General features: G+C 43.1%; 1 protein-coding gene across 6 annotated transcripts in view; it reads right to left on the bottom strand.

Annotated features, from left to right (window-relative positions):
* col25a1 (collagen type XXV alpha 1 chain) overlaps positions 1–23,794 on the bottom strand; it is a 72,680-nt gene that overhangs the window by 31,815 nt on the left and 17,071 nt on the right. For 2 of the 6 annotated variants that reach the window (XM_086058221.1, XM_086058223.1), the window contains exons 1-2: positions 3,238–3,372; positions 1,999–2,025 (exon numbers count right to left, since the gene is read on the bottom strand). Coding sequence is in view for 1 of the 6 variants with exons in the window: in XM_086058225.1 (XP_085914351.1) it covers positions 1,999–2,025; positions 3,238–3,264; positions 11,338–11,390 (107 nt within the window). In the remaining 5 variants the exon portion in view is untranslated. Of the gene's footprint in view, positions 1–1,998; positions 2,026–3,237; positions 3,373–11,337; positions 11,391–23,794 lie in introns of those variants that run through there. The other 4 variants (XM_086058225.1, XM_086058222.1, XM_086058220.1 and 1 more) reach the window with 4 other exon arrangements.

Genomic DNA, 23,794 nt, shown 5'->3' with positions numbered 1-23,794 from the left:
CTTTTGTAGTGGTTTACTTCAATTTTAAGTCAACCAAAGCAATAGCAATTATTACCACGGGCACGTGTGAAGTCAAACGAGAGTCACTGCGTCTGTGTAATACAAGCTGCATGGCGTGTCATATTGAGAATGCTAATTCAATTTCACAGGGAAGGCCATTTGTATAGACTTCCCAATGCTATGAAACGCAATGCTGTGCAACGCGTGTGCAAGCCGCCCGGAGCGAAGCTGACAAACTTATCGGTGACGTCTGAGTGGGCGCCGGCAAGGGATTGGAATCAGATCCACTCGGGAGATGGCTGCTTCTGGTGACAAGACAAGGCTGAGAGCTGTTCTTTCAGACTCAACCTTGGCTTGTGCCGCCATTAAAATACAATTAAGAGCATTCCCATGAGGAAGTGACAAATAGTGAGTTCATGTGAGTCAGCGCAGTCTCGTGTAAACAAAACCTGGACAACTGGCGAGTGGATCAATTTGTGACCGTTGTTCAAGAGAAATGAAGTTCATTGCAGTGAATATTATTCAATAAATAAATCAACTTCCACTTAAAATATGTTCCATAACATAAATTTCAAGTACTGAATGAACAATAATGCTTTTCCATCTTATGTAGCATAATCCCTTATTAAAATATTAGGTGGCTCTCATGCTATTTTGTCAGAGCTGGAAACTTCATATTCGTTTATGTATGAGGTAAGTTTCTGTGTTCTCAAGATTCTCACGAAGGGCTGCAGGTGTCCATCTGTGTTTACACTCATTTGGTGTATTTTATCTTCTAGGAATGCTGGTCAATTTCACGCTTCAGATTAAATGGTTGCCCGTGCCGGTCTGGATGGGACTTTATCGTAAAAAGAGCCATTTTAGGCCAAATGAATACACAAAAATCTGTCTTTTTTTCAAATGTTTTGCGGCTGCAAAACAATTGTGATGAAGGGAACAGTGTGTTAGTGTTAGTCTAATGTACAGAGTGCCGAAGAGCTAATTAGAGCTGCACCACAACACAAAAATAGGCAGCATCCATTACATGGAGATTCATTATTTTTTGACCTTTTGGATTTGGGGGGGGGGGGGGGTGGGGGGGGGGGGTAATTTTGTATACATTTTTAGACCTTTCTGCCTTTCTGTCAAATTTCTGACATTTTTGGTAATTTTATGGACACATTAGGGTGATTTTATGCCTCTCTTCTTCCTTTTTTGGACATTTTATGGCTATTTTTGAAAAAATAAAAATAAAATCTGCATTTCTCAATTTTCTGATATTTTGGCAATTTTGTTCTTGGACATTTTATAGCTTCTTTTTGATTGTTTTCTTTTCTGCCTTTTTAATAATAATTTTCTCGCTTTATTTAATTTTTTTTGTTTTTGTTAATTACAAAGATGGCAATTTTCTGCCTTCCTTTGTTTTTGGACATTTTATGGTTGCTTTTTGAACATTTTCTTTCCTGCCTTTTTAGATCAATTATTTTCTTGTTTTTTTTCTTTTGGGCAATTTTATGGACATTTTATGGCAATTGTCTGCATTTCCTCTTCCTTTTTGGACATTTTTAGGTATTTAAAAAAAAAAACTTTTTCATCTACCTTTTGTCTCTCTTTTTAATATTCAATTATTCACTTTTTATCTAAATAATTATTTTTTTAAAGAATATTTTATCTAAAAAATAAAAATAAAAATGTCCAAAAAATATAAATTCATACAATTTTTGGGGGGAGATTTGGAGCCACAAGAGAGGGACTCAAGAGCTCCAGAGCTGCAGGTTGCCCTAGATGTCAAACAACAGAGCTGGGAATGATTATAGCGCTGGATCTGAGGATGGGCCCTTGTCTTTTAAGGTCATCTGCACGTTTTCTACCCCTTTTGGTTTCCAAATAAGCAGCCATGTCATTCTTGTTGTATTTGGCTACAGCCACAGCACACACTATCCCAAGAATTTCATGCATCCCAAGCCCGTTGCCCACACGTTGCCGAGGGAGACACAGTCATCAGCGTAAGGCACATACCCGTGGTCCCTGGTCGCCTTGATCCCCCTGCAAGATGACGAGAAAGACAATTTCATCTCCAGTTCACACTGCTCAATAATGGTTAATAATAAGCCAAGACTAACAGTGAACTAACTCAGAACACATTGACGACGCGGAATAACGCAGGAGCCCACAACTATTCATTGCGGTGGGGAGTGTTATGATAAGAGAAGGTGACGGGCGGCGGGTATGCGAGACAAAGACAAGTTGCAGCATGGGGAGGTTTGATGGATTTGGCAAAGGGGCGGCGTGAATAAGCGTTGCCAGGTGAAACGTTTTGCACCAGAATCATGCCCGTTTGGACTTCAATAGGAAATGCCATTGATTATAAAGACGAATCGCACCGACCACTGACTTTAACACTTTGTAACTACCGCGCTTCTCTGGTAGCGTTCAGCCAGAGTCAACCAAGCAAGGTGTCAATTCTGGACAGGACTTTTACGCAGAGATCTACTCAGCGCCTGAGTGAATTCAAACAAAATAGCTCCCGGAATTCTCTGCATCATTGGAGCCAGATTTAACGGAAAACCAGTGGAGGACGGCCACGCTGCTGCACACTTCTTGGGTGGGAGACTGCGCGCAGTTGTTTCTCATTTCATTTCACTGCAGATAAAGAGGTTCACGGGAGAGGCAATATCAGGCCGCTCATTCCGGATGCTCAGCAAACATCACCAACTGGCGTCGAGCATCTCTCGCTTCTGTTTCCAGAATCACTGCTAACCACAAGAAGTCTGCAAACGGACCAAAATGCACACCCTTGTTGGACTTTGGTGTTGCTTACTTATACCATTTAGATCGATAAAAGGCATTGATCATCCCAATTGGTGTTTTAGGGATTTATTCAAATGAGTAAATCCAGGGCCTTCATTTTAGCCAAACATTTAGCTCACCGAGTCGTGCACACAATGCGGTTCATATTGCTGGCTTCCACTGTTGTTTTGTGGGGGAATGCTTAGTGGAGCATGCAAGGGCTTCATCTGGCTCTCACTTTAGAATTTTCAGTGATGTGGATTTGTCAAACGGTAGGAGCATTTTAGTATCCTGTCCCCGACATTCGCACATGCAAAAAGGCAACTGTATAAGTTGTTAGACACTAAACTGAGTAAGCTACTTTGAAAAATAGAAATTGCTAAGGTGTTTTTCATATGCAAACAAAAATAAAGATGGATAAACATTATGGGCATGAAGTAAAATCACAACAATAAATACAATATTTACCTTTTCACCCTTTGGACCTGCAGGTCCCTGTAAAAGAAAAGAAAATATTAGCTCAACAACAAATGAGGAAGATTAAAATCAATATTACAATATAGGACAAAACGTGCACTTGTTGTTTTTCATATTTGGGGGATGGACCAGTGAACAGTAAACAGACTGCAAAGATCATAAACAAGAGGATTTAGACAAATGTGTGCCTATTTACCTGAGCCGACTGTAAATGTGTTCAATAATAATTCAAGTATGATCACCATTCAGCTGCTCTCGTTCGTCATTTTGAGGTTTTGGAAAATCTTACATCGGAGGAGTTAGTGCAGGATTAGGGAACAGCAAGCTGACTAATTGACCACCCACTTAGACACAAGAATGCCATGTCGACAGCCACCAAGATTAATGCGCCATATATTATCTGAGCTTATATTCACTGTGAGATGTACACATAAGCAGTAAAGCATCTGGTAAAAACTACAAAGGCTTACAGGCATATAGCACACATGTCTGAATGTGTAACCCCCTCTTTCTTCTATGGATTCAAATAAATCTATTTTTCCCTCAAAATTTTGAAGTGATGCGTCCAAGGGACGCCATTGTGAAACTGCAATCAAGATGCTGGGGGCCATTCAATACGTGAAAATCGATGCCGGCACGCCAACAATTTTAGCTTGCTCAACGCATTTGGAGCCGGAATTGGAAAAATAACAATGGGTACATTCAAATTGGTTTGCTTTGTGTAACTTTTTATAGGCTGCAATACATAAGAGCCCATCATTTTGGATGTCTTCTGTTTGCAGGCGAAGTCAAGGGTCTATCCTGAAAATGCAAGCCCACTCTTCCTGTGCTCATTTTCATGTTAACATCATGTGCAAGTCATCAGCCTGCACCTGCCCCCAGACTTTGGCCCATCGTTTTTACATCACTTTGCCACACGTGACAAGCCCAGGAGAAAGTACAGGGTTATTTAAAGACTAACAAGACTCCAGCGAACCCCCCCGTTCCCCTACAAAGATTGGTTCAAAGTGTATTTCACTAAAATAGCAGCAGGTGTCTATTTAGCACGTTGCTTGTGCAGCTTGTGTTTTTTTTTCTGTCTTCCCCCAGGAAGCTTTCTGATCCCCACCTGCGAGTGCTGCTCATATTTTTTTTTACTGCACCAACAAAAGCAGTCTCTCTTTAACTGACACACACACACACACACACGCGCACACACACTCCCCCCCCCACACACACACGCACACACACCCACACACACGTGCACACACACACACAGAATGATGTATGATTTGTTCAAGAGCAGTCGCCATGGTAACAAGTTGCTAACTTCAAGTCTGCTTATGAAAGGGCAAAGAAACTAGTTGTGCAACAAAAAAAGCAGGTTCCACTCTTAAATATGTCGTGTTGATGTGCCAATGCCAATGATGTCACCTTTGACCTCATTGATGAAAAAAGTACATTTCCAAGACCTTCCAAAATCCGTCACTACACACACACAAACACACGCACGCCCCCCCCCCCCCCCACTCACACACACACACACAAAATGATGTACTGTACATATTTTGCCACTTAATGCTGGGAAACCACAAGAAGATTTGTAACAGAATTTCCCGTGCGCGTATCGTCTGATTTTATGGCCGAGCGTTGGATGCCGATGATGCTACTTTCCCATCCAGATACAAATCTCGCTTCTTGAGTCTCTCGCAGACAAACCGTGACCACTGTCTCCTGTACTGGACCGAAAGAGATATTGATGTTAAAAGAAAAAAAAAAAAACGTTACCACCTTAGAAGGAAAAAAAAGGAAGGAGGAAAATATGAAAGGCATAAACTTAGCGGGGGCCAAAGCCACAAGCAATATGGAGAGTATCAGCATTTAAAGCGCACAATATAACTTGACTTCATATTACTGGCAGTAAACGACGGCTAATGAAAAGATCCTGGTAGGTTTGACTGCGACTCCAAAGAATATTTTTATATGCTGTGTGTCTGTTTACCTTTTTATTAATAAGAAGCTTATTTTCCTTTCATTTTGTGTGCATTGGTTTTATGCCACATCAAAAATACATTTCAAAAATATTATAACCACTTGTCTGGAAACTAAATGTTAATACGAGTGTTTATCCCAAACTGGAAAAAAAAAACCCGAAGAAAATGTCATTTCAATCTGACCTTTCACTCTGTTTGCATTATATTTGGATTTTATATCGACAAGTGGGTGGAACTTGTTGCGTCCAACCTGCCAATCTGGCTACACCCCGACAGCCAAAATGTACTTTTAGTCATCATTTTGTGGCTGGAAACTAACACAGTGTTGATGCAGAGGAAGACTAAACTATTGATTTAAACTACCAGCTGCATGAAAGTCAGCTATGTGAAGCGCTACACGACCAACAGCCCAGAATCCATTCATGCTGGATCCCACTTCCAATGGCAAATAAACCTTTGCAATAAGACTATAAGCTGTGTTGCTGTAGTTGTCGTGGACACGAGCGAAATCATTCTTGCGGGTTGGCCGCCTCTTTCGACAAGACGCAGAAAGGGGACGGCGCTCGGGACCTTGCTGGACCTGGCTTGTAGTGGTTTTCATCACAGTGGCCCGGTAAGCGTAGCCAGGTCCAGAAAAGCCATCCATCAAACAAGAGCTCCGGATCCTTATTGGAGGCGCGGGGCCAAGTGGCCTGCCAGCACATGGATCCAATCAGCTCACCGTGGAGCGCTTTTTTACGGCCTCGTCTTTACAGGCGCGACCAGCTCCACAACATTAATAAGCATGTGTATACGGCAGGAAGCTAAACAAAGCCATCCTCGAGTGTTGACAGCAAATGAACAACGGGAGGTTTGGTGGAATCCTGGCCAACACTCGACAACCTAAAGTGGCCTCGCTTTGTTTCCATATATTCAAACAAAAAGTAGACCGATTTCAATGTTTCTCAATCTATCTATCAAGTAGACATTTTGATCAAGGGAAACAATGACTCCGGGAGCATAAGCTATAACTCCTGACAAGACCAGGAGATATACTGTATGTCAAAGCAATAAAGGTCTGTAAAAATGATTCCGTTTTATGACGTGTCAACACCATGGTTACGGTTTAGGGAAATGTCATATTTTGGGTCGAGATAATTACTCCCTGATGCTCAGGTGACCTTCACTGGCTGTCATGCTCGCAATAATGAGCACATGGTTAAGGTTAGGAGATGATCGAAGTCTTGACTGGCAGGAGAACATGTGAAGCTTGCGGTTGGAAACAGAGGCGGAGGAAGCCACTCGCCGTCTCCCACCGCAGCGTTTGGCTCGTCGGCCATGTGGACGTCACCTAATTTCATTTTGTGCGTAAAATCACACGTCCTTCGGCCACTAGAGGGCAACTTGGATGGAGACAACAGCTAATCGATGTGGACCTTTACATGCGGAACCGAGGAGGGCTTCCTGTTAATGATCATTGTTTGAAGGCGAACTTGCTAATGTTTTCTGTGTTTTATGTCTTCAGACAGAAGTTAAATACATGTATATTATTTCTATATAAGAAAAAATTAGATATTGCCATCTTGACGACATCTTGTGTTCCAAAAAGACATTTAAAGTTCCAATGGGAGAGCTTTGTCCCAGTCCTCTGCCTGGGTTCTGTCATTTACTCAATTTGGAAGGAAGTGCTTGCTCTCACCAGTTTTCCCAATTTGAATTTTAAACGCGGCATTCTGATTAATATTGCGTTCGTGGAATATGAGTTAAGCAGCAAAATCCACCTGTTTCTATCCCTCTCAGGGGCGGCCATTTTGTCACTTGCAGTCAAGTGAAAATGGCATCAAGTTAGTCAGGTAACGGACAATTATGGTTCAGCTTCAGAAAACAGGTGACCTGTGATTGGTCGTTACCTGCGCAACTGCGATGTCATTTTCAGTCAAAAGAAAGTGGCAAAATGGCCGCCGCCTGAATGGGTTAAAAACGAATGCCGATTAAACAGATTCCACAAACTACCGTGTACATATTTGGGCTGGTTTCGCTTTTAATATAAGATTGATAGAAGGAGAGCACTCATTTAAGGACAAGAAAAATTTCTGTACAGGCAAACTAGTCCAACCCCTAACACACGGATTAAGCGGCGTGCCCATATTTGTCCGCGAGTTATTCCAAGCTCCGTCGTGCTTCTTGACACGATGGAGGCTGTTGGCACCTGTTTCCAATCTTCATGCCACAGGGCTAAGCAGCTACTGGCTATCTCCCATAGAGCTATTTGAGCTCCATCCACCTTCTCGTCTACCTCTTGGCAAGAAATGGCAAATTAGCTTCTTTCCCAGCGTATCAAACTATTCCTTTACACACGCAAAGGAATAAGTGCAATCTTCTCGAATTGCGATGATTTTCGAAAGAAAAACGTCCCATCTGGATGCAGCAAATGCAAATCCATTGTGGCTGGCTGGGGCAAAAGTTTTGCATATAAAAGGCTGCTGCGGGCATCATTAGTGGAGAAAGTGCTCAATGTTGGAAAGGGTTTCAAGCCGAGCAGTAAAAACAAAACAAAAGGGAATTTATACACCTCCATCTGTTACTGGTGCAGCGCACAAGCCCCTGAGACATTTTTTTTTAACTGTTGGAGGACACGCATGCGAGCAATCAGAGTCGAATGGGCACAGGCGGACGACCACAAGCGGCTGGTGCTCGTCGCTCCAATTTGGACGGAGAGGTTAGGCCCGGCTGGGGAAAACCGCACTGGAAAAGCGACTTGGAATTGCATCTGGTTCCCATATCCACAGTGTGTCACAATTAGCCAGCCCAAAATGACAATATACTTTATTGTGTGAGTTGGAATGAGCCACTATGGAAACTTCTAATAAGATTTGTTGCCTCTCTTTATATGCTAACGACAGTTAGACGTCCCACTCACAGGTTTGGGGAGACTTCTGAATTGCTTTAAATAAAGTGCAGGTGCAAGAAGTGTGAATACAGATGCTGTATAATTCATTCATGCATCCAAATGACACACGCCCTTTGATCAGGATTACTGGATCAGTTGAGCAGCAGTTATAAATCGGGAGGGGCGAGTACCGGCACCAAGTATTGGTATTGAGCCTGTAAAAGGAGACTGCATATTCTCAGTTGAGCTATTTACTGGATGCCAGAAAGATCGAGTACACAGCTGTGGAGCCTTATCTGCTGAATGTGGAAGAAGGTCTAATCTATTCAAAATAGTCACTACTCTTATACGGTCTTGGCCACCCACCATCTGAAAATGTGTGACCTGATAAGTGCGCAAAAGTGCAGATAGATACAAAGGGGCTAAGGCCGGACGGGTCACAGCGACACAACGGCCTCGCTCAAGTCAACTATCTAATCATTAAGAGGCCGATTATGCAATGACCTCCATGCCTACAGGTCTATTAGGCAATAGCAACTTATGCTCAGCAATCTGTCCACATCATTTTAATACTTCCAAAAAGCACACACACATGCAAACACGTGACAAACAAAAACAAAAAACACACAAGTGGAAAATCCAAGCCTTGGTGAAGCAGCAGCTTCTGAGTGATCTCCTCATATGATTCTATTTGTCAGATCCAGAATCCGCGCGAGCGGGGCTGAGACCACCTGGGCTCACTTACTACCCAGGACCCCGGGAGCAAGCGTCTGCAAAGGCTCCCAGGATTATCTTGCGACTTTTACAGCTAAATCAGCACATGCGAATTAGACGTGTTCAATCGCACTTGCCTCGGGACGATAAACAATAGCAACGGCACACGCACACTCAAAGTTCCCGTGAGCTAAGCCGATTTTCTATGCATGGATTTGTCTTCATATTTGAAAAAGGTTTTCCATCTGCTCAAGGGAGGAAATCTGCGATGCGCCGGATGTGTAATGAGGTGAGAAAACGGCTGCCGGTGCCACTCACTGGCCGAGGGGAGAAGTTTGGATTCTGACACCAGATTTGTCAGAATAAAACAACATTGACTTTTATTTGTTGTAGCTTTTTAACACACATCTATGAAGGCGTGCACTCGTTTTTTTACCCTCTGTTGGATGGGCACAAACATGCAAGTGTCCAACATGAAGAGTGGCGATACCTGGCTGGACCCAATCTACCCCGAAAAATGCACCCAAATGTCACGTTTCAAGAGGAGTCTGGCTATTTACTTCCTGTTTTGGCAACGTGGCCTCATTAGCTGTAGATTGTAACAGGAAATGAGGATCAGCTGCACTTTAGTTGATTTGTGTGTGCGTGTGTGTGTTTTGTACCTTTGTGTCTTTAAGTAGAAGATGCAAAGCAGGCATACTTACAGGAGTCCCTGAAAAAGACAACAACAAAAAAAGACTTATTTTGTGTATCACGCACCCATGAAAGACGTGTGTTAGAAAATGTGTTTTCTCTGGCCACTGGGACTGAAAATCCGACGACACATTTGTAGCTGGCTTTACATTTACAACTACAAGGGACTGTGCGCTTGTTAAAACCCTCGCCAACCCCTCCCATGTTATTTTGTGAGGTGACACCGTCTTTTTCCCCCTTATTACCACACCTCGAACGACCATACGCCTTGGGCTTCTTGTAAAACGCTGACTGAAAAATAATGATTTATTTAAAAAAAAAAAATCCTACGACCTTGAAGTGTTCATCAGAGTGCAAATGAAATTGGTCGTTATAGTAGCCCACTTAACTTATAATTAACTTGCACCAGACTGTTACATAAGTGTAACGGTTGGATTGGCCATAAAGCGATTTGTCTTGCATGGAAAAGGAGCATGAGGAAATTGAAAAGCGTCCTGCTTTAAACTTCTTCATTACTTTATCTTGGACCTGCCTGGTGTGTTCTTTGGTCCTCATGATGCCGTTTGCTCTCCAATATTGTTTTAACAGACCTCTGAGACCATCACAGAGAAGATGCATTTAGTGAAACGCACGTGGACTCTATTTATCATCATCGGTCATTTAGATCAATAGGGGATCATTCACAAATCATCAGGGAACTTCCGTTGGCTGCACTGAGAGAAAAGGGGGTGAATAATTTCGCATAACCCTACTTTACAGGTTTTTATTTGTAAAGAATACAAATTCAGAATATCATATACATTTCATTCCACTTCACGATTGTGTCCCACCTGGTGTTGATTCTTCACTGGATTAAAAAATAAAATAAATAAATAAATTATATATATATATTATTATATTATACAGCTCTAATAAGCGCTATATAAAAGGGATGGATGGCTGTAAAATTGACTCCTTGTGCAACAATATCATTTAATCATGTCTTCAAAACACATTACAGAGCGAGCTATGAATGCTGCTGTCAATAAAGCGGAGTATTAATATAATGCAATGGGGGCTTTTCAACAAAACACAGCATGCCGTCCGATTGGCTTGGCCTTTAATAAACCGGCAGCTTCAGACTGTAACGTCTTTGATCGTTTGCTCAGCAGATTCAGCAAAAAATGAAGCGGCATTCGCTCCGGCTGACCGGCGAGCGAAAGGGTAGCGCTGCACAACGGCGCCATTGAAAAGAGGCCAGGCCAGCGAGTGTCATGTTTATTGAGATATTCTAAACAAAGCCTGGTAGGATTTCAGAGCTGCAGTCGAGTGCAGCGTCGCGCTATTGTCTGCCTGTCACTGGAATTCCCGCCCCTCTTGCATCCATATCACATAAAAGGCTTTGAAGTGCTCCACATACAAAAAAACAAAACAAAAAAATAAAAACCCACTATGTTCTGCTTGTGGTACAGCACCCATTCATATACAGTATTTTCATATGCAGTGGTGACCAAACTGTAAACAAATACAGTGCAGCTCAGCCTCCATGAGTTTTGATGAGTCAGCTCAGGGAGCAGGCCTTTTTTCCCCCCTGAAATGCTGACAGACTATTTTCAACTTTCTCATCCCTTCTCAAGATGGACCAGTCGGCTGGTATTCCAGTGAAAATGTAGCGTTCCTATGGCGACCCAAACGGCAACAGTGAAACCACTAATTACACATCTACGAACCTTTTTGGCCTCCAAAGATATACACGGAACTTTTGCATGATTGTAAAATACAGCGCGGATTGCCGATGTCCTCCCAAATCATTCCTTAAATGATCGTGGATTGAGCCAGACATGGCCCCACATACACACGCACACACATACCAGGTTCTCCATTGCGGCCTCGCCTTCCTCGCTTCCCCGGAGGTCCTGCAACGGAGGAAAAGGGCACAATTTAGTTTTCATTTACATGATTGCCTTCTTATTTTTTAATTGTAGAATTTAAACTTTGTTTTTTTGCTAAACATAGTATGAAAGGATTATAATAATAAAGAAATCACACAATGTGCCATCATAACAGCCACAAGTCGACTACTGAGCGCACCAAATTCCCTGCAGCAATGTAGCGTGATCACCTGCAGCTAGTGATGGACAAGCAGGGCGTATCGTCACGAATCATTTGAGTCAGGAGTGTGTCTTGACCTCTGTTGAACCCCTGAAACTGACTCACCAAACCATTGGAGGTCGATCAAACTCAGGATAAGAACCACTGCTTTAAATAAAGCCACAAAGGCAAACTGGAAATTCTCTTCACGACAGAGAGTTTGTTTATCCATACATTGTTACCCCCCCCCCCCCCCCCCCATTTGCCATTTCCCATTTCCCCGTCAACACGAGGAGCCTGCTGGAGAAATAAGACAATTACACGCTTTGGTGACTTTCATGTGCTGTGGACCCGCCTGGGTTGTGTTTGTATGAGGTCGAATTCACTCCCAGGCAACAAGAGCTGCCGCAAAATGAGCCCGTCCGTCGCTCTTGTGTACTGATGGCAGGTATGGAAATAAGCTTTCCGTTGTTGTCATTATTCTACACTCATTTTCACGGTGAAATGGTGGATTTTGTGTGCGGCATCTACGGGGGAATAAACGTACTTTCCATCTTTTCTTTTTATATACACCGTTTGGATGGAAGTTGTATTTGGAGTTTTACAGGAAGAGAACGTCTAGGAGGGAGTGTTGCTCTTCATGACCCGACTCGACCTCCGTTTCGCTCACTCCTCTTCAGCATTTCATCACGTTGACAACGCAAGCCGGCTTGATTTATGTCCCTCCAGTCGTCTTGCTGGGGTGCAAAATGCAAGCTTATGTTGCTTCTCCTTCAACCACGATCGCTCCTCAATTCCATCCCGCCGTTTGGCAGCGCGTCAGTCTCCAGTTCTGCTTTTTGGACACCCCTCAGGATAATGTCAGACGCTGCCAACCGAGGGTGCGTGCGTCTTTAAAAGGCGCGTAACCACAGGTGGACGCATGCTGGCTGTTCTCATCAAAGTATTTTTAAAAACAACAGAAATGGTTTCCTGTTCTTGGCAGTCCCGTCTTTGAAATGACACTGGAAAGCACTCGGAGGACGAGGATACAACACACCCGTGAGAAAACCTTGGCCACGCGGGACGATGACAGGCCAGACCAAATAAGCCATATTCTTTTTCAGATACCATCACACATTCACACTATTTCAGGACTCTGATTACAACCTGAAAGATGAGATTGCCGCAAAGTGTACCAGAGTGGGTCTCCTGTGCAGGCCAAGCAAAACTGCAATATTTCACTGTACCAAACCCAAATGAAAGAATGACCCGATGGTTACCAGTGAAAACTGCTTTTCTGATATTGTGGCAATCGAAACCCAAAGCATACAGGCATCCTTATGCCGCGTGTCATTTGCCCGCCACATTCCAAAGGCAGTCGTGGAACAGCTCCCTCAGGAGGAAAAGTGTGGATTCCATGAAACAAACCTTCTGCATATATTTGAATTTAGTCACTCAGATTAATATTCAGGAGTAAAAGTAGTAAAAGGCACTATTTTACAATGGTAAAGTTGTACATTCAGTTGAAAATTGACAGGACAATATATGATAATGAGCATTTTAAGTTACTACACTGTCATGACTTAAGCCAGGGATGCCAACTGGCAACCACACTCTGAGTGGCCCCTTGATTAAGTTAGTTTTGCACACACAAAAAAAGCATTTTATTCTAACATAACCCAATTTTTTTTTAAAAACCACAGAAAAAGATTCAATGTGCTTTTTCCCCCATTTAAAAAAAAAAAAAATCTACGAATATGTGAATCCGTGGGTCAAATATGCCAGGGTTGACTGTAGTTTTAGTTGTAATATCACCACTCACCACTAGATAGCAGATATGTCTTAGTTGCGCTTACACTGGTTCTTATACTGCCCTACACCGCAATGTGAATAAGACTAATAATTTTTTGTGAATTTGGTATGATACGCAGAACAAACAGTAACTCAATAATTACAATTTTTGAGTGTCCTTGAATTTGAATTTATATGCAAGAGAATCTCTTTGCAGTGGAAAAAAAAAATAACTGGTTTATTTTTGTTAGCTTTACAACCCTTTGTTGTTGGATTAGGATAGTGGATCTTTTATACATGCAATGACAAATATATGATCAAAAATGACATATAAAGAGATTTTTTTGTATCATGCACATATGAATGTATTTCGACCATATCTAAAGAAAAAAAGCATTCTTGTCATACATCAAGTTAGGAAGTGTGTGGGCCTTTGCGCCCCCCTCTAGCATTTATTAAGTTGCCCATCTCTGACTTAAACCTTCAGACCAATAAGGGCAGCACCAAGTTACTGTAAAAGAAGGAACCTAGGAATGTGAAAGCATATACTATTATCATAGTTGCAGCTCGAAAAATAAATAAATAAATAAATAAAATGCAGAATTTCACCAAAATGAAAAGTTGCTTGTCCCCTAATGTTGTGGGGCTAAAGTCTACAGTATGTGGATGTGGGATTACCTTGAGTCCACAATAATCGCTAACATATTGTTTTAGTGGTAACAAGTAACAATGCCGTACTTCTGCTCACAACAAACCGCACTGAGGCACAGCGAGCCCAGCCGGCCTCATTGGACAAACACGGGGATCGTTTGAGGGCTCCGAGCAGGCCACTGTAAGCCTCCCTCCCAAACCCGTCCAACATTTCTCCGGCATTAACGCTCGAGTGTAGCCAAAAATAGCAAAGCCAGGGTCCCGGCGCAGAACCTCAAAAGCATCAATCAGGTTTGACGAGCGCTGGAAGTGCTTTGTTTGCCTTCGCAATCGGGTTTCGGTGCAGCAGAAGTGGCCTGTTGGTGGCATTATTGACAGGCTCCTTTGGTCAAATAGTCTTGTGTAAGAGGCAGGGTACATATTGAATTATGGTACTGCTGTATCAGCACTTTGCACCGGCATTTTCACCATTTCTTGACTCATTTTTCTCCTGCTATACTATAAATCCCAATTGACCTTGGTGTATATGCATGAGCATGCACATTTCCTGAATTTTACACCATAAAGGAACTCCCAAGAGAAATAGTTTGCTTGGTCTTGATCCTGCAACTCAGTCTTGACTGTAAGAAAAGAATGGGAGGTTTGTCAGCATATCTCGAAAGACGATTTACAATCAAGTCTTTGTTTAACGTCGGCAGACTTTTTACGATATTTCCGCAGCTCTCTCGAGCCTTCTTGAGTGACACGCTCATTTCTCGCATAGCTAACAAAACACCCATTCAAGAATTTCGAGAGGATTAAGTCGAGACAGACTTTAACATCTCCCATTAAATCCCACAACACGCTCGGATGGCTTGATTCAACCTGGCAACCCTCGAGCATCCAGGTCAAACAGAACCCAAGCTGCACAGTCTGGTTTTTGGGTGGATTTTTGCGGAAAGGTCTGGCAAAGAAGAGGACCATTTTAGATCCAGGCTCATTATTGAGGCGCATGACAATGAATAAATCCTGACGTAGAAAAAAAAAAGGAAGGAATAAACTGCAAGTTTAAAAGCAGCTGAGGATGTTGCCTGGCAACAAATTCCAAGCAAATCGACAAATCTTACAGAATCATCTTCCTGGTAATTGTGGGTACAAGCGGTATTTTTGATTTGAGGCAATGGAACCTGAAAATGAAAATGGTCCAACAAAACAATTCCAATGTAGCCGAACACTATCAATTTACAACAGAACAACAAGATGAAGCTCTGGAATTCATCTCCATCGACTCTGGACTGCATTCGAGGTCACCAGTTAAGCGTGTCGTTGACAGAAATAGAAGTCCCCTTGAACTTATGACCCTCTGAAGTGCAAAACCTTTTCAGGACAGATGCTGGTATGAAGGTTTTAACTTCAAGCACTTTTGCGTGAAATGCAATTAAAGCCAATGTGCGTTAACCTACGTCAAACACACAAAGCTATAGTACTGTGAATTCCCAGCATTGGCACACACATCACGACAAAAGAATCCAAGTGTTCGTTTGCCCATTTGAGTCCCAAAGCAACGTTACATAATGCTATGCTTCATTACACAAACCAATCTCCATTATCTGTACTTCCTTTAGATTTTCCTTCTTGGATAAATTTGAGCTTTATAGTCGTTTCCCCAAATACTACTGATTTGGTTGAATCTTCTAACAAGATTTCATCAAAATACGTATGTTTTGAAAATGCTGCATTCAGTTATTATCTTTAATAAAAAACACAGGAAGACTGCGGAGGGTTCGACGTCAAGGCCGGAGCACCCCGCGAGTTGGAAGCCTCCCCTGAGAGTATCTTTTCATCACCTTTAGAGATCAATGTGCTTTCCTCTGGCAAGAGTGCTGACATACTTGAGAGTCTTGCCAGGCAGGCGATGCAAGCAGCAAGGTAAAAGGGGGAGGGCAGTAACGAGCCCATTGATTGGCTGCTTTGGTATCTCTTTAGACAGCCGGCCCTATCATAGCAAAGGCTTCAGAATGAATAACACGTGCATGCCATCTCAATGTTGCTCTTGGATAATCACGGCAGTGATTATTCAGCGTGTATTAAAAATAAAAGAGGCATAATAAGTTTGGCTTGGCATGACTTCTCAATGAAAATTTTCCTTTTGATTGTTCTATCTTGGATACACGCGTGTAGAGTGGTTACAAACACACCAGATGAACTAATGTTTTGACAGAAGGGCAGTCTGGAGCCAAAAAAATTATAATTAAAAAGACTAACGTTTTGGGACACCTGACTATCGTAGAAATGCATTTCTTTTTTTTTGTCTAGTCAATTTTTTTATATTAGTTGTGTTGGCTCATGCAAATTCAATTATATTAGCAATGGCACTTCCAAACAGATTTTACATAGGTGCACTTTAAAAATATCTGCATGAATATTGGAAATTGTGTGGACACGTGAGCCTGTGAAGCCTCCTGAGTGTACTTTTGAAGTTCGCCGAGGGTATGTGCACTGAATACCTAGCTAGCATAGTGATGGAGACATGCTATCATGTAGACTTGCATGCACTTGTTGATGCCGTCTGCCTGGCTACTAAAAAGTTACCATGGTGGAGAGTTCGCCTGAGAGCGAGTGGGACGGACGGCACACAAATGTCACAGAGTGGCCGGCGGTCTAGCTCTCAAGTTCAAATAAAATACTTTGTATGTGTTTAAGACTTGCATAGCTATTGGATGTCGTGGTGAAATCATGTGGAAGCCAACACCTGCGGCCAGCGGACGCCGTGACTGCTGGCCGACCTCCACCACGGCGAAGATGTGTGCCCGCTTGTGTGTCTGCGGCGGGAAATTTAAGAGACCCGTGAGTCGTAAAACAGGGACCGCAGGGGCCCCCGGACCGCTCAAGGACAGTTTTTGTAGGCCTTTGGTCATGACAGAACGCAATCCTGCCTCCAAATAGCATCAAGAGCATCAATGTTCAGCCACAAAAGTGGACTGCAAAGATGTAGGCCAAACAAAATACAAATCTAATTCAAGTTTAAATGTTCTGTTTACATGGCTACCAAATGTGCAATGTGGATCAGATCTGGATTGAACTTGGTTTGACCCTACATTTTCTTACCCTGTTAGTGCATGGAGATTTTAATTCAGATTTTTATGGCTCTTTATCAACATGAATAATTGAAAGACTCATAAATCGAAGGTTCTATTTCTATTTCCACAGCAGCACCGCAGGGCTCCATCGAACCATTTTGAAGCGAGAGCTGGTGGTCCGACGCGGTGTTTACTTGACCCATGTGGGATTACTTTGTGCAGCAGTTTGTGCACACGAGCGTGACGGGTGCAGACTCTTATGTCATTGATACTCCATCTTGTTGACAGAAAGAGAGTCCGACAAAGGGATGGAGGTTTTGAAAGCAACATGGAAGCTTGTTGCACTGGGAAGCTACTTGCATGTCCATCTGCATTCTCACGTTCGTGTCCTCCAAACACTCAAAGTGTCGAATCACAACAGTGCCCTTTCACAAGTCCAGAGTGGAAATGTTTCCTCATTAAGCAGTCAAAGTAGACTTGCACAACTTACAACCAACTTACACAGTTTATTTTCCCAACCCGGAACAACCCTTAACCCACTCCCGGGGAAATGAACTCTTCCTCCAACCCAGTCAACTAAACCAAATGAAGCATGCATATAGACACTAGGGACCACATTATAAGATAATCTTTGCACTTGGGACTGTTAAAGGCGGGCTTGTGATCAAAAGGACTCGAAAAAGACACCAAAAAGCATGCAGAAGTGTAATCCAAGGCCTAGAAATAGCATAACCGAGGGAGCCAAACGTTCCAGCAAATGAAAAAGGCTGCTGTTTTCCCAACTTCCATCCATGGTTTCCTTTAAAAGTTTTCTTTCTCACAAAAGCTCCGGAGCTGAGTCATAGCTGTGAACAAGAAGCTTCTTGCACATTTATTTTCACTGCAGTCAGGACTGGACATAAAAACGTATTGGCTGCGGGAAAGTTGTAGGGGGAAAAAAAATGGGAATCATACATGACAAATGGCTCTTTTACTGTAATTAATACATGTGTCATATAACCAAAAGGAGATTTTTGTGGCTTCCCAAAGAAAACAAGGACAAAGTGTGTTTCTGCAGCATTCACCTGGCTGCATCGTGTTTCCTCCTGATATGCCACTCAAACTGACCAGGTCAAAGGAGCCAAGGGGGTGAGGGCTGGGGGCTCGTCCTCTTGGGATCATTTGTAATCCGGAGCCTGTAGTTTCAGCTGGCTGACGGGTCACGGGGAGAAAAGCTGGCACAACTCTGTCGACACACCTATTTCTTATTATGAGTTTGATCCCTAAGGGACATTCGAAAAGAAGGCGAAGATTTACACAAGCGAACATACACACCCTTGGACGGTAGCTACGTCAATCCAAAATCTCTAAATCTATGAGAAAGGAGCTGGTCTCTAAGCAGCCTAAGGGGTTGCTTTCAAGTGTTGCATGCATTAAGACGAGTGTCAGATTTTTGGGGGACCTTTAAAGGCACCTTATTCAGCACAGCGGTCCAGCTGGCCGCCACACGCGACCACTGGCGGCATGCAAACAAGAGCCAGAGCAAATATATCAAAGCGGCAGACAGAAATCGACAGAGGTTTTGAATTAAGCCGGACAATCGTCTCCTCTTGCGTCGCCTGTAATGAGTGAGATTAGAGCAGATCCCGCTCCGAATCCCCTATGAACCGAAAGAGGACACGCAAGATTTCAATGGTGATGCAAGTCGGGAGACTGCACGGCAACCTTGGACTTGTAAACAATAGCGAGGTACAGATGGAGAAGCATGGCTGTGGAATGAAGGCAACAATTTAGGAGCTTTGCTTTTTTGCTGTTTGGCTTAAAACCTTGGTTGAATCTAAAAACCCCCAACAACATTTAATATACTTTGACAGAGGAGTGGGTTGACCTGAAGATTTTTCTGAATGGGAGCTCAGGGTAGTTAGGATTGGCCAAGACTTGCCTTAGACACACCTTTACCACATTTTGGACAGTCTGTTAAAGCCCTTGAGAGCCCTAATCTCAAACCCGTCATCCTCATCTTCTGGAATGAATTAAATTGTAGTTTGTCAGCCACGTCATTTTGTCCAACATCAGTCTGTCACTCCAAAACCGATGTGGTTGTCCCGTCTTAACTTCTTGTTGGTGTAACAGCCTCGAGCCTAAATCATTTTTCTCAACTTTAACGATCCAAGGAGGTGGAGTTCTTCCCAAAAAACGGCCTCACCGGCATTGATGCATGCCACCTTTCACCACGCCTTCGCTTCACGGAACTTCAAAGCTTCATTCCAAAACAGGACCAGGCCACAGATGACGACATCAAGGACACCGAAGACAGTTCTGATATGGAACGATGGAACAGAGGAAAGAAACCGGTTTTCTCCCTGCAAATGGCTCCACTGATTGCCGGTCTGCTACAGCAGAGTGGCAGCATACTGTTCACATTACAGTCGCCATATTACAGCATCGGCGTGTTCCGTGAGAACTTGTCAATGCCATGCACTTGCGGGAAGCAGATGAAAGGAGAAGTAAAGTGTTGGAGGTTCAATTATACGCTGTGCCGCATGTTTTGATGCTCCAGTCCAGATTCTGCGTTAAGCCATCCCTGCCGAGACTCTCGGGAATCAATCAGGATTGTAACCATCATGTAGTGTTTTATGGTGCCGGCATGAGCGCTGCTTGAAAAACTGGCCTACCAGGCAACCCTCATTTTCCACACGCTCCACTTTATCAATCATTACACGTAGAGGCCCTCTGCATGTAATTCCACTGGATAATGTCGGCTGCTGAACATTTACAGATGGACATCAGAAAGAGGTGAGGGTATGTTTTTTTTAATTATTATATAAGGATGGCTTATGCAGAGAAAATGGTCTTTTTAACCCAATCTGACTCAATCTTGGTTAAAAAACGGACAGAATGTTAGCATTAGTTCCCTTGAGTTGCATCAATGCAATAGCCTAGCGTTGTCCACTCTCTGCAGCATATCAGAGGTGACAAAACCAGGTACATAACGTTAAAAACACGCATTTGTATTTATGTTACACCTGAAAAGGTTACACCAACTTCTTGTTCTTGCTAAAACCCTAAAAAGGTGGCAGATCTGCAAGTACAGACTACATACTTCTCAAGCTTTGCTGTTTCCATAAAAGCTTGGGAACGCTTGCTTGAGCTCTTGGGCAGCCAAAAAGTTCTACATGTTTACTGTGGAAGCCCAACTTTTTTTCCCCTCCAAGACTTCCATTCATTGGGCTTCCATTTGCCAAAGCTCTGCCATGGAACACCCTTTGAAAATGAGCCTCGCACACAATTTACAGGCACACTACAGTAATTCCACAACAATAGTTTTCCACACGAACTTTGACTGCATGGGCTTTTACTGAGTAGGACTTGGAGCCTGCTAATAAGTCAGCATGATTGAGATTGGCCAATTACTTGGCTTGAACACTACATTGCTTTCCAGTATGCTGAAATATGATTTGAAACAAATTTCACTACTTGCACTGCAACGCAAAATTGTTTGGCGCACAATAGAGACCCAACAAAAGACACCAATGATGCAGAATCAGCCTTGAGGTTTCACCAGTATTAAAGCAAATTGACCCAAGACTCCTCGATGATTGTCTGTGGTGTTCTTTGCTTTGGGGAAGCAGTAAAAGGCATGTCAAAGTGCACAATGGCACAATTGTTGCACAGCCCAGTTTTGCTGTCACATGACATTGGACATGCCGCCGGAGGGCATGACACATGTAAAGGGTGAATGTAAAAGCAGGCAGGGCAAGTACTGTACATGAGAAACAGTTTGCAGAGTGGCTACGGTGTTGGTGCCACACACATGGTGGGGAAGAAAGAAGGCTGTGGGAATTCACTTCACTGGTCTGCAACCTGTCTGAAGTCAGCGTTCACCCCAAACGCAAAAAGAGCACCCTGGGGTAGGAGCATCAGTGCAGAGAGAGACAAGATCGAGGCTGCTCTGCCTTTTATCAAGGGTGACCCACAGGGACGCCTCTTCTTCTGTTTGAAGATCACCTCATTAGAATAAAAGGGAATTTGAAAACTTTGAAACTGTAAAAAGATAACTGCAAGATTCCGTCAAACCCATATTGAGAGACGTGCTTCAATTTGCCTCGTCGTGTTTCAGATTAAAGCTGCTTCACAAGCCTAATAGCAGATGCCTGACAGCTGACATTTGTCTTAACAGAGACACTTCCTCGCTGAAAATACTTTGTTACTGACAAAATCTTCCCCACTGGCAGCATCTGGTCTACTTCAAGGCTCTCTTAAGCACGAGCGACTCGCAAGCAAATGAGGTCTGGACTGCTTTTAAAGCCACGGAGACAGGTGCTTCCGAATGCCAAAGACGGCGAGCTGAGATGCTTCGGACAAAAATTCACGAGCTCTTTAGATTTCAGTGGCTGCCGAAGGTTCCGACAGCTGTATGCAAGCAAGCGGGACCTCGACTTGGGTTCACAACCCTCAAGAGGTGTGTAAGGACCAAAAAAAAATTGATTTTTTCCTAATGTCCTAATTCAATGCTATGGCTACCGCAGTAATGACATTGAGGGGAGAAATGTTCTATTAAAACCAAAGCCCTTAAAAATGTATGACTTCCATCCTCTCGACCGTGCTCACCCGCCATAAGCAAAGGAATTCCAGTTTGATCATAATGTGCCTGATAAACAGCAGTTCATTAATGGAGTCTGGTTGCTTGTTGTGCTCAGAAGAAAACAGATCACACGCTTGTGTACATGATCAAAGTCTGGAAGTCTTCCAGAATCAAATTTCTCTGCTTGCAAATGCTAAACCCTCCTTGACATTTCAATTCTCTTGGGTAACTGCTGTGTTTTGTCACGCAGAAGTTAAAACGCAGCAAATCATCCATCTCTTACAATGAAATTGGGGAGGGGGGGGGCTTTACATTAAGCCTCATGACAGGATGTATTTTTCAATAATTCACTTTTGCAGCCGACCGAATTCCCTGCTTGCATGCCAATAAAAAAAAAAAAAAAACAACGTTCTCTTATTGCGTGGGCCTTGTGTTCATTTGAAGTCATCTCACGACACAGTCTGACTATTATGTTGTCACTGGGGAAACTAAGTGTTTGTTTACCTCTCCCCTAAGCCTGCCACCCACAATAAAGAGTGGAGGGGGCGGTAGTCAGATGGGTGGAAAAAAATCATTAACAAACCGCCCCCGAGAAAGTCGGCACAGGTAAACATGGAGGTCAGAGGGGAGGCTCTTTGGCTGATTAGCACAAGAGGATAACGAGGACCTTCTGCAATGAATGAGCGGCGAATTACAGCATTTCCTGATGGTTGTGATGTACTAACTAAGCAATTGTGATATTTAGACCTTAATAGGCGGTCCTGTCATTTTGCCACTAAATTCATTGCAACGGCATACCGTTACCTCAAACAGTTTTTCTTTGAATGAGGGCTCTCCACATTACAGCCCATCTTATTTTACGACTCTTAATATGGCTCACTGTGGTGCAGTTCAGCATTCTAACCACAACATAAAATACCAGCATGCACATGTATTTTTTTCTTCATGCCTAAACAATGTCTCATTTCAAGTTACTTATAGAAAATTTGAATTACTGCTCATGTGTCAGTGTTCTGCGCAGCGATTATGTGCACCATTAACTCAATCATAACACCCGAGAAGTTATTTGGACGGTGTTTACTTTGCAAGGTGAGAAGCGGGATTGGGAAATGATCAACACACCAACTGCTCCTTGACATCAACGTCATCGGTTTGAGATCATTAAGGTAAAGTCACATGGCAAATAACATGTGGTATCCGCCAGTACACACTGAAGTTCAATGAACTAAATTAACAGTCGTGTGAACTTCCAGAATCCCTCCGTCCATGGTTGCACATTTAATACGCACCAAAGTCTCTGCCGCCATTTTCAGCAGCATTTGCATTTTTCAAGTTTACAAAGAAGAACTTGCTGTGTCGCAGAAATGCGGCCAAAGATTTAGCAAGTAAGCAGCACCGAGGATGTGTGCTTGACACAGCGTCGGCCTTTTTAAATCAGACTACTGATGCATAACAAGATACGCGCTGAGAGGTGGCGGCAGGGCTGGAAATCACCGCCAGGACTCCAATATGGTTTGCAAAGCAGCTCTTTCACTTGAAAGTCATGAATTTAAAAAGCTAGGGAAGTGCAGTGTATGCAGAGTTTAAAAAAATATATTAAAAAAAAGCTCCCTTTACTGGCAATGGCAATGACAAAGAAGAGAAGAACTCCAAATGAGTTAACTTGAGTGATGAGAAATGTCAAATATGCAGAACTGCTTGCATTGAAACACTCTCAGGGTTCCAACTACTGGACGCAGTACAACTAATAGTCACATTTTGTGGCTTGCGCAAAGGCCCAAAGATGAGAGGAGCAAAAAGGAGAATTCCAGTCAGCTGTCACAGATATACCAGAAAATAGACTGGTAGAAATATCTGGCGATGATTTCGCACAATATAAGCAGCCAAAAGTCCTAAGGAAGCCTCCAGAAATCAATGAATCAATCAATACTTTGAACTCGGGAGTGCGAAGAAATTCCAAACGTCCTACGTGATGCATATCTCGATTTGCATGATGCAGCATTTAACCGATCTCATTTTCGGTAGCTCTTGGCATCAAAATCAAATGGAAATTCAACCCTGTAATTGGTTACTACCCAACACTGAAGGCGCACGCATAGCTCTTCCCAACAGGGATGCAAAAGCACTCCAAGGAAATTAGCAGCGGCGGTCCGAGTTTGAACGGCGCCCCGTGCTGCCGCAC

The sequence above is a fragment of the Leptonotus elevatus genome, chromosome 17 (genome assembly GCF_054856555.1).
Source record: "Leptonotus elevatus isolate MCC_2025b chromosome 17, RoL_Lele_1.0, whole genome shotgun sequence".
In the NCBI taxonomy this organism is placed as follows: Eukaryota; Metazoa; Chordata; class Actinopteri; order Syngnathiformes; family Syngnathidae; genus Leptonotus; species Leptonotus elevatus.
Note: the sequence above shows the minus strand (reverse complement) of the source record. Positions and strands in the feature narration are given on the sequence as shown.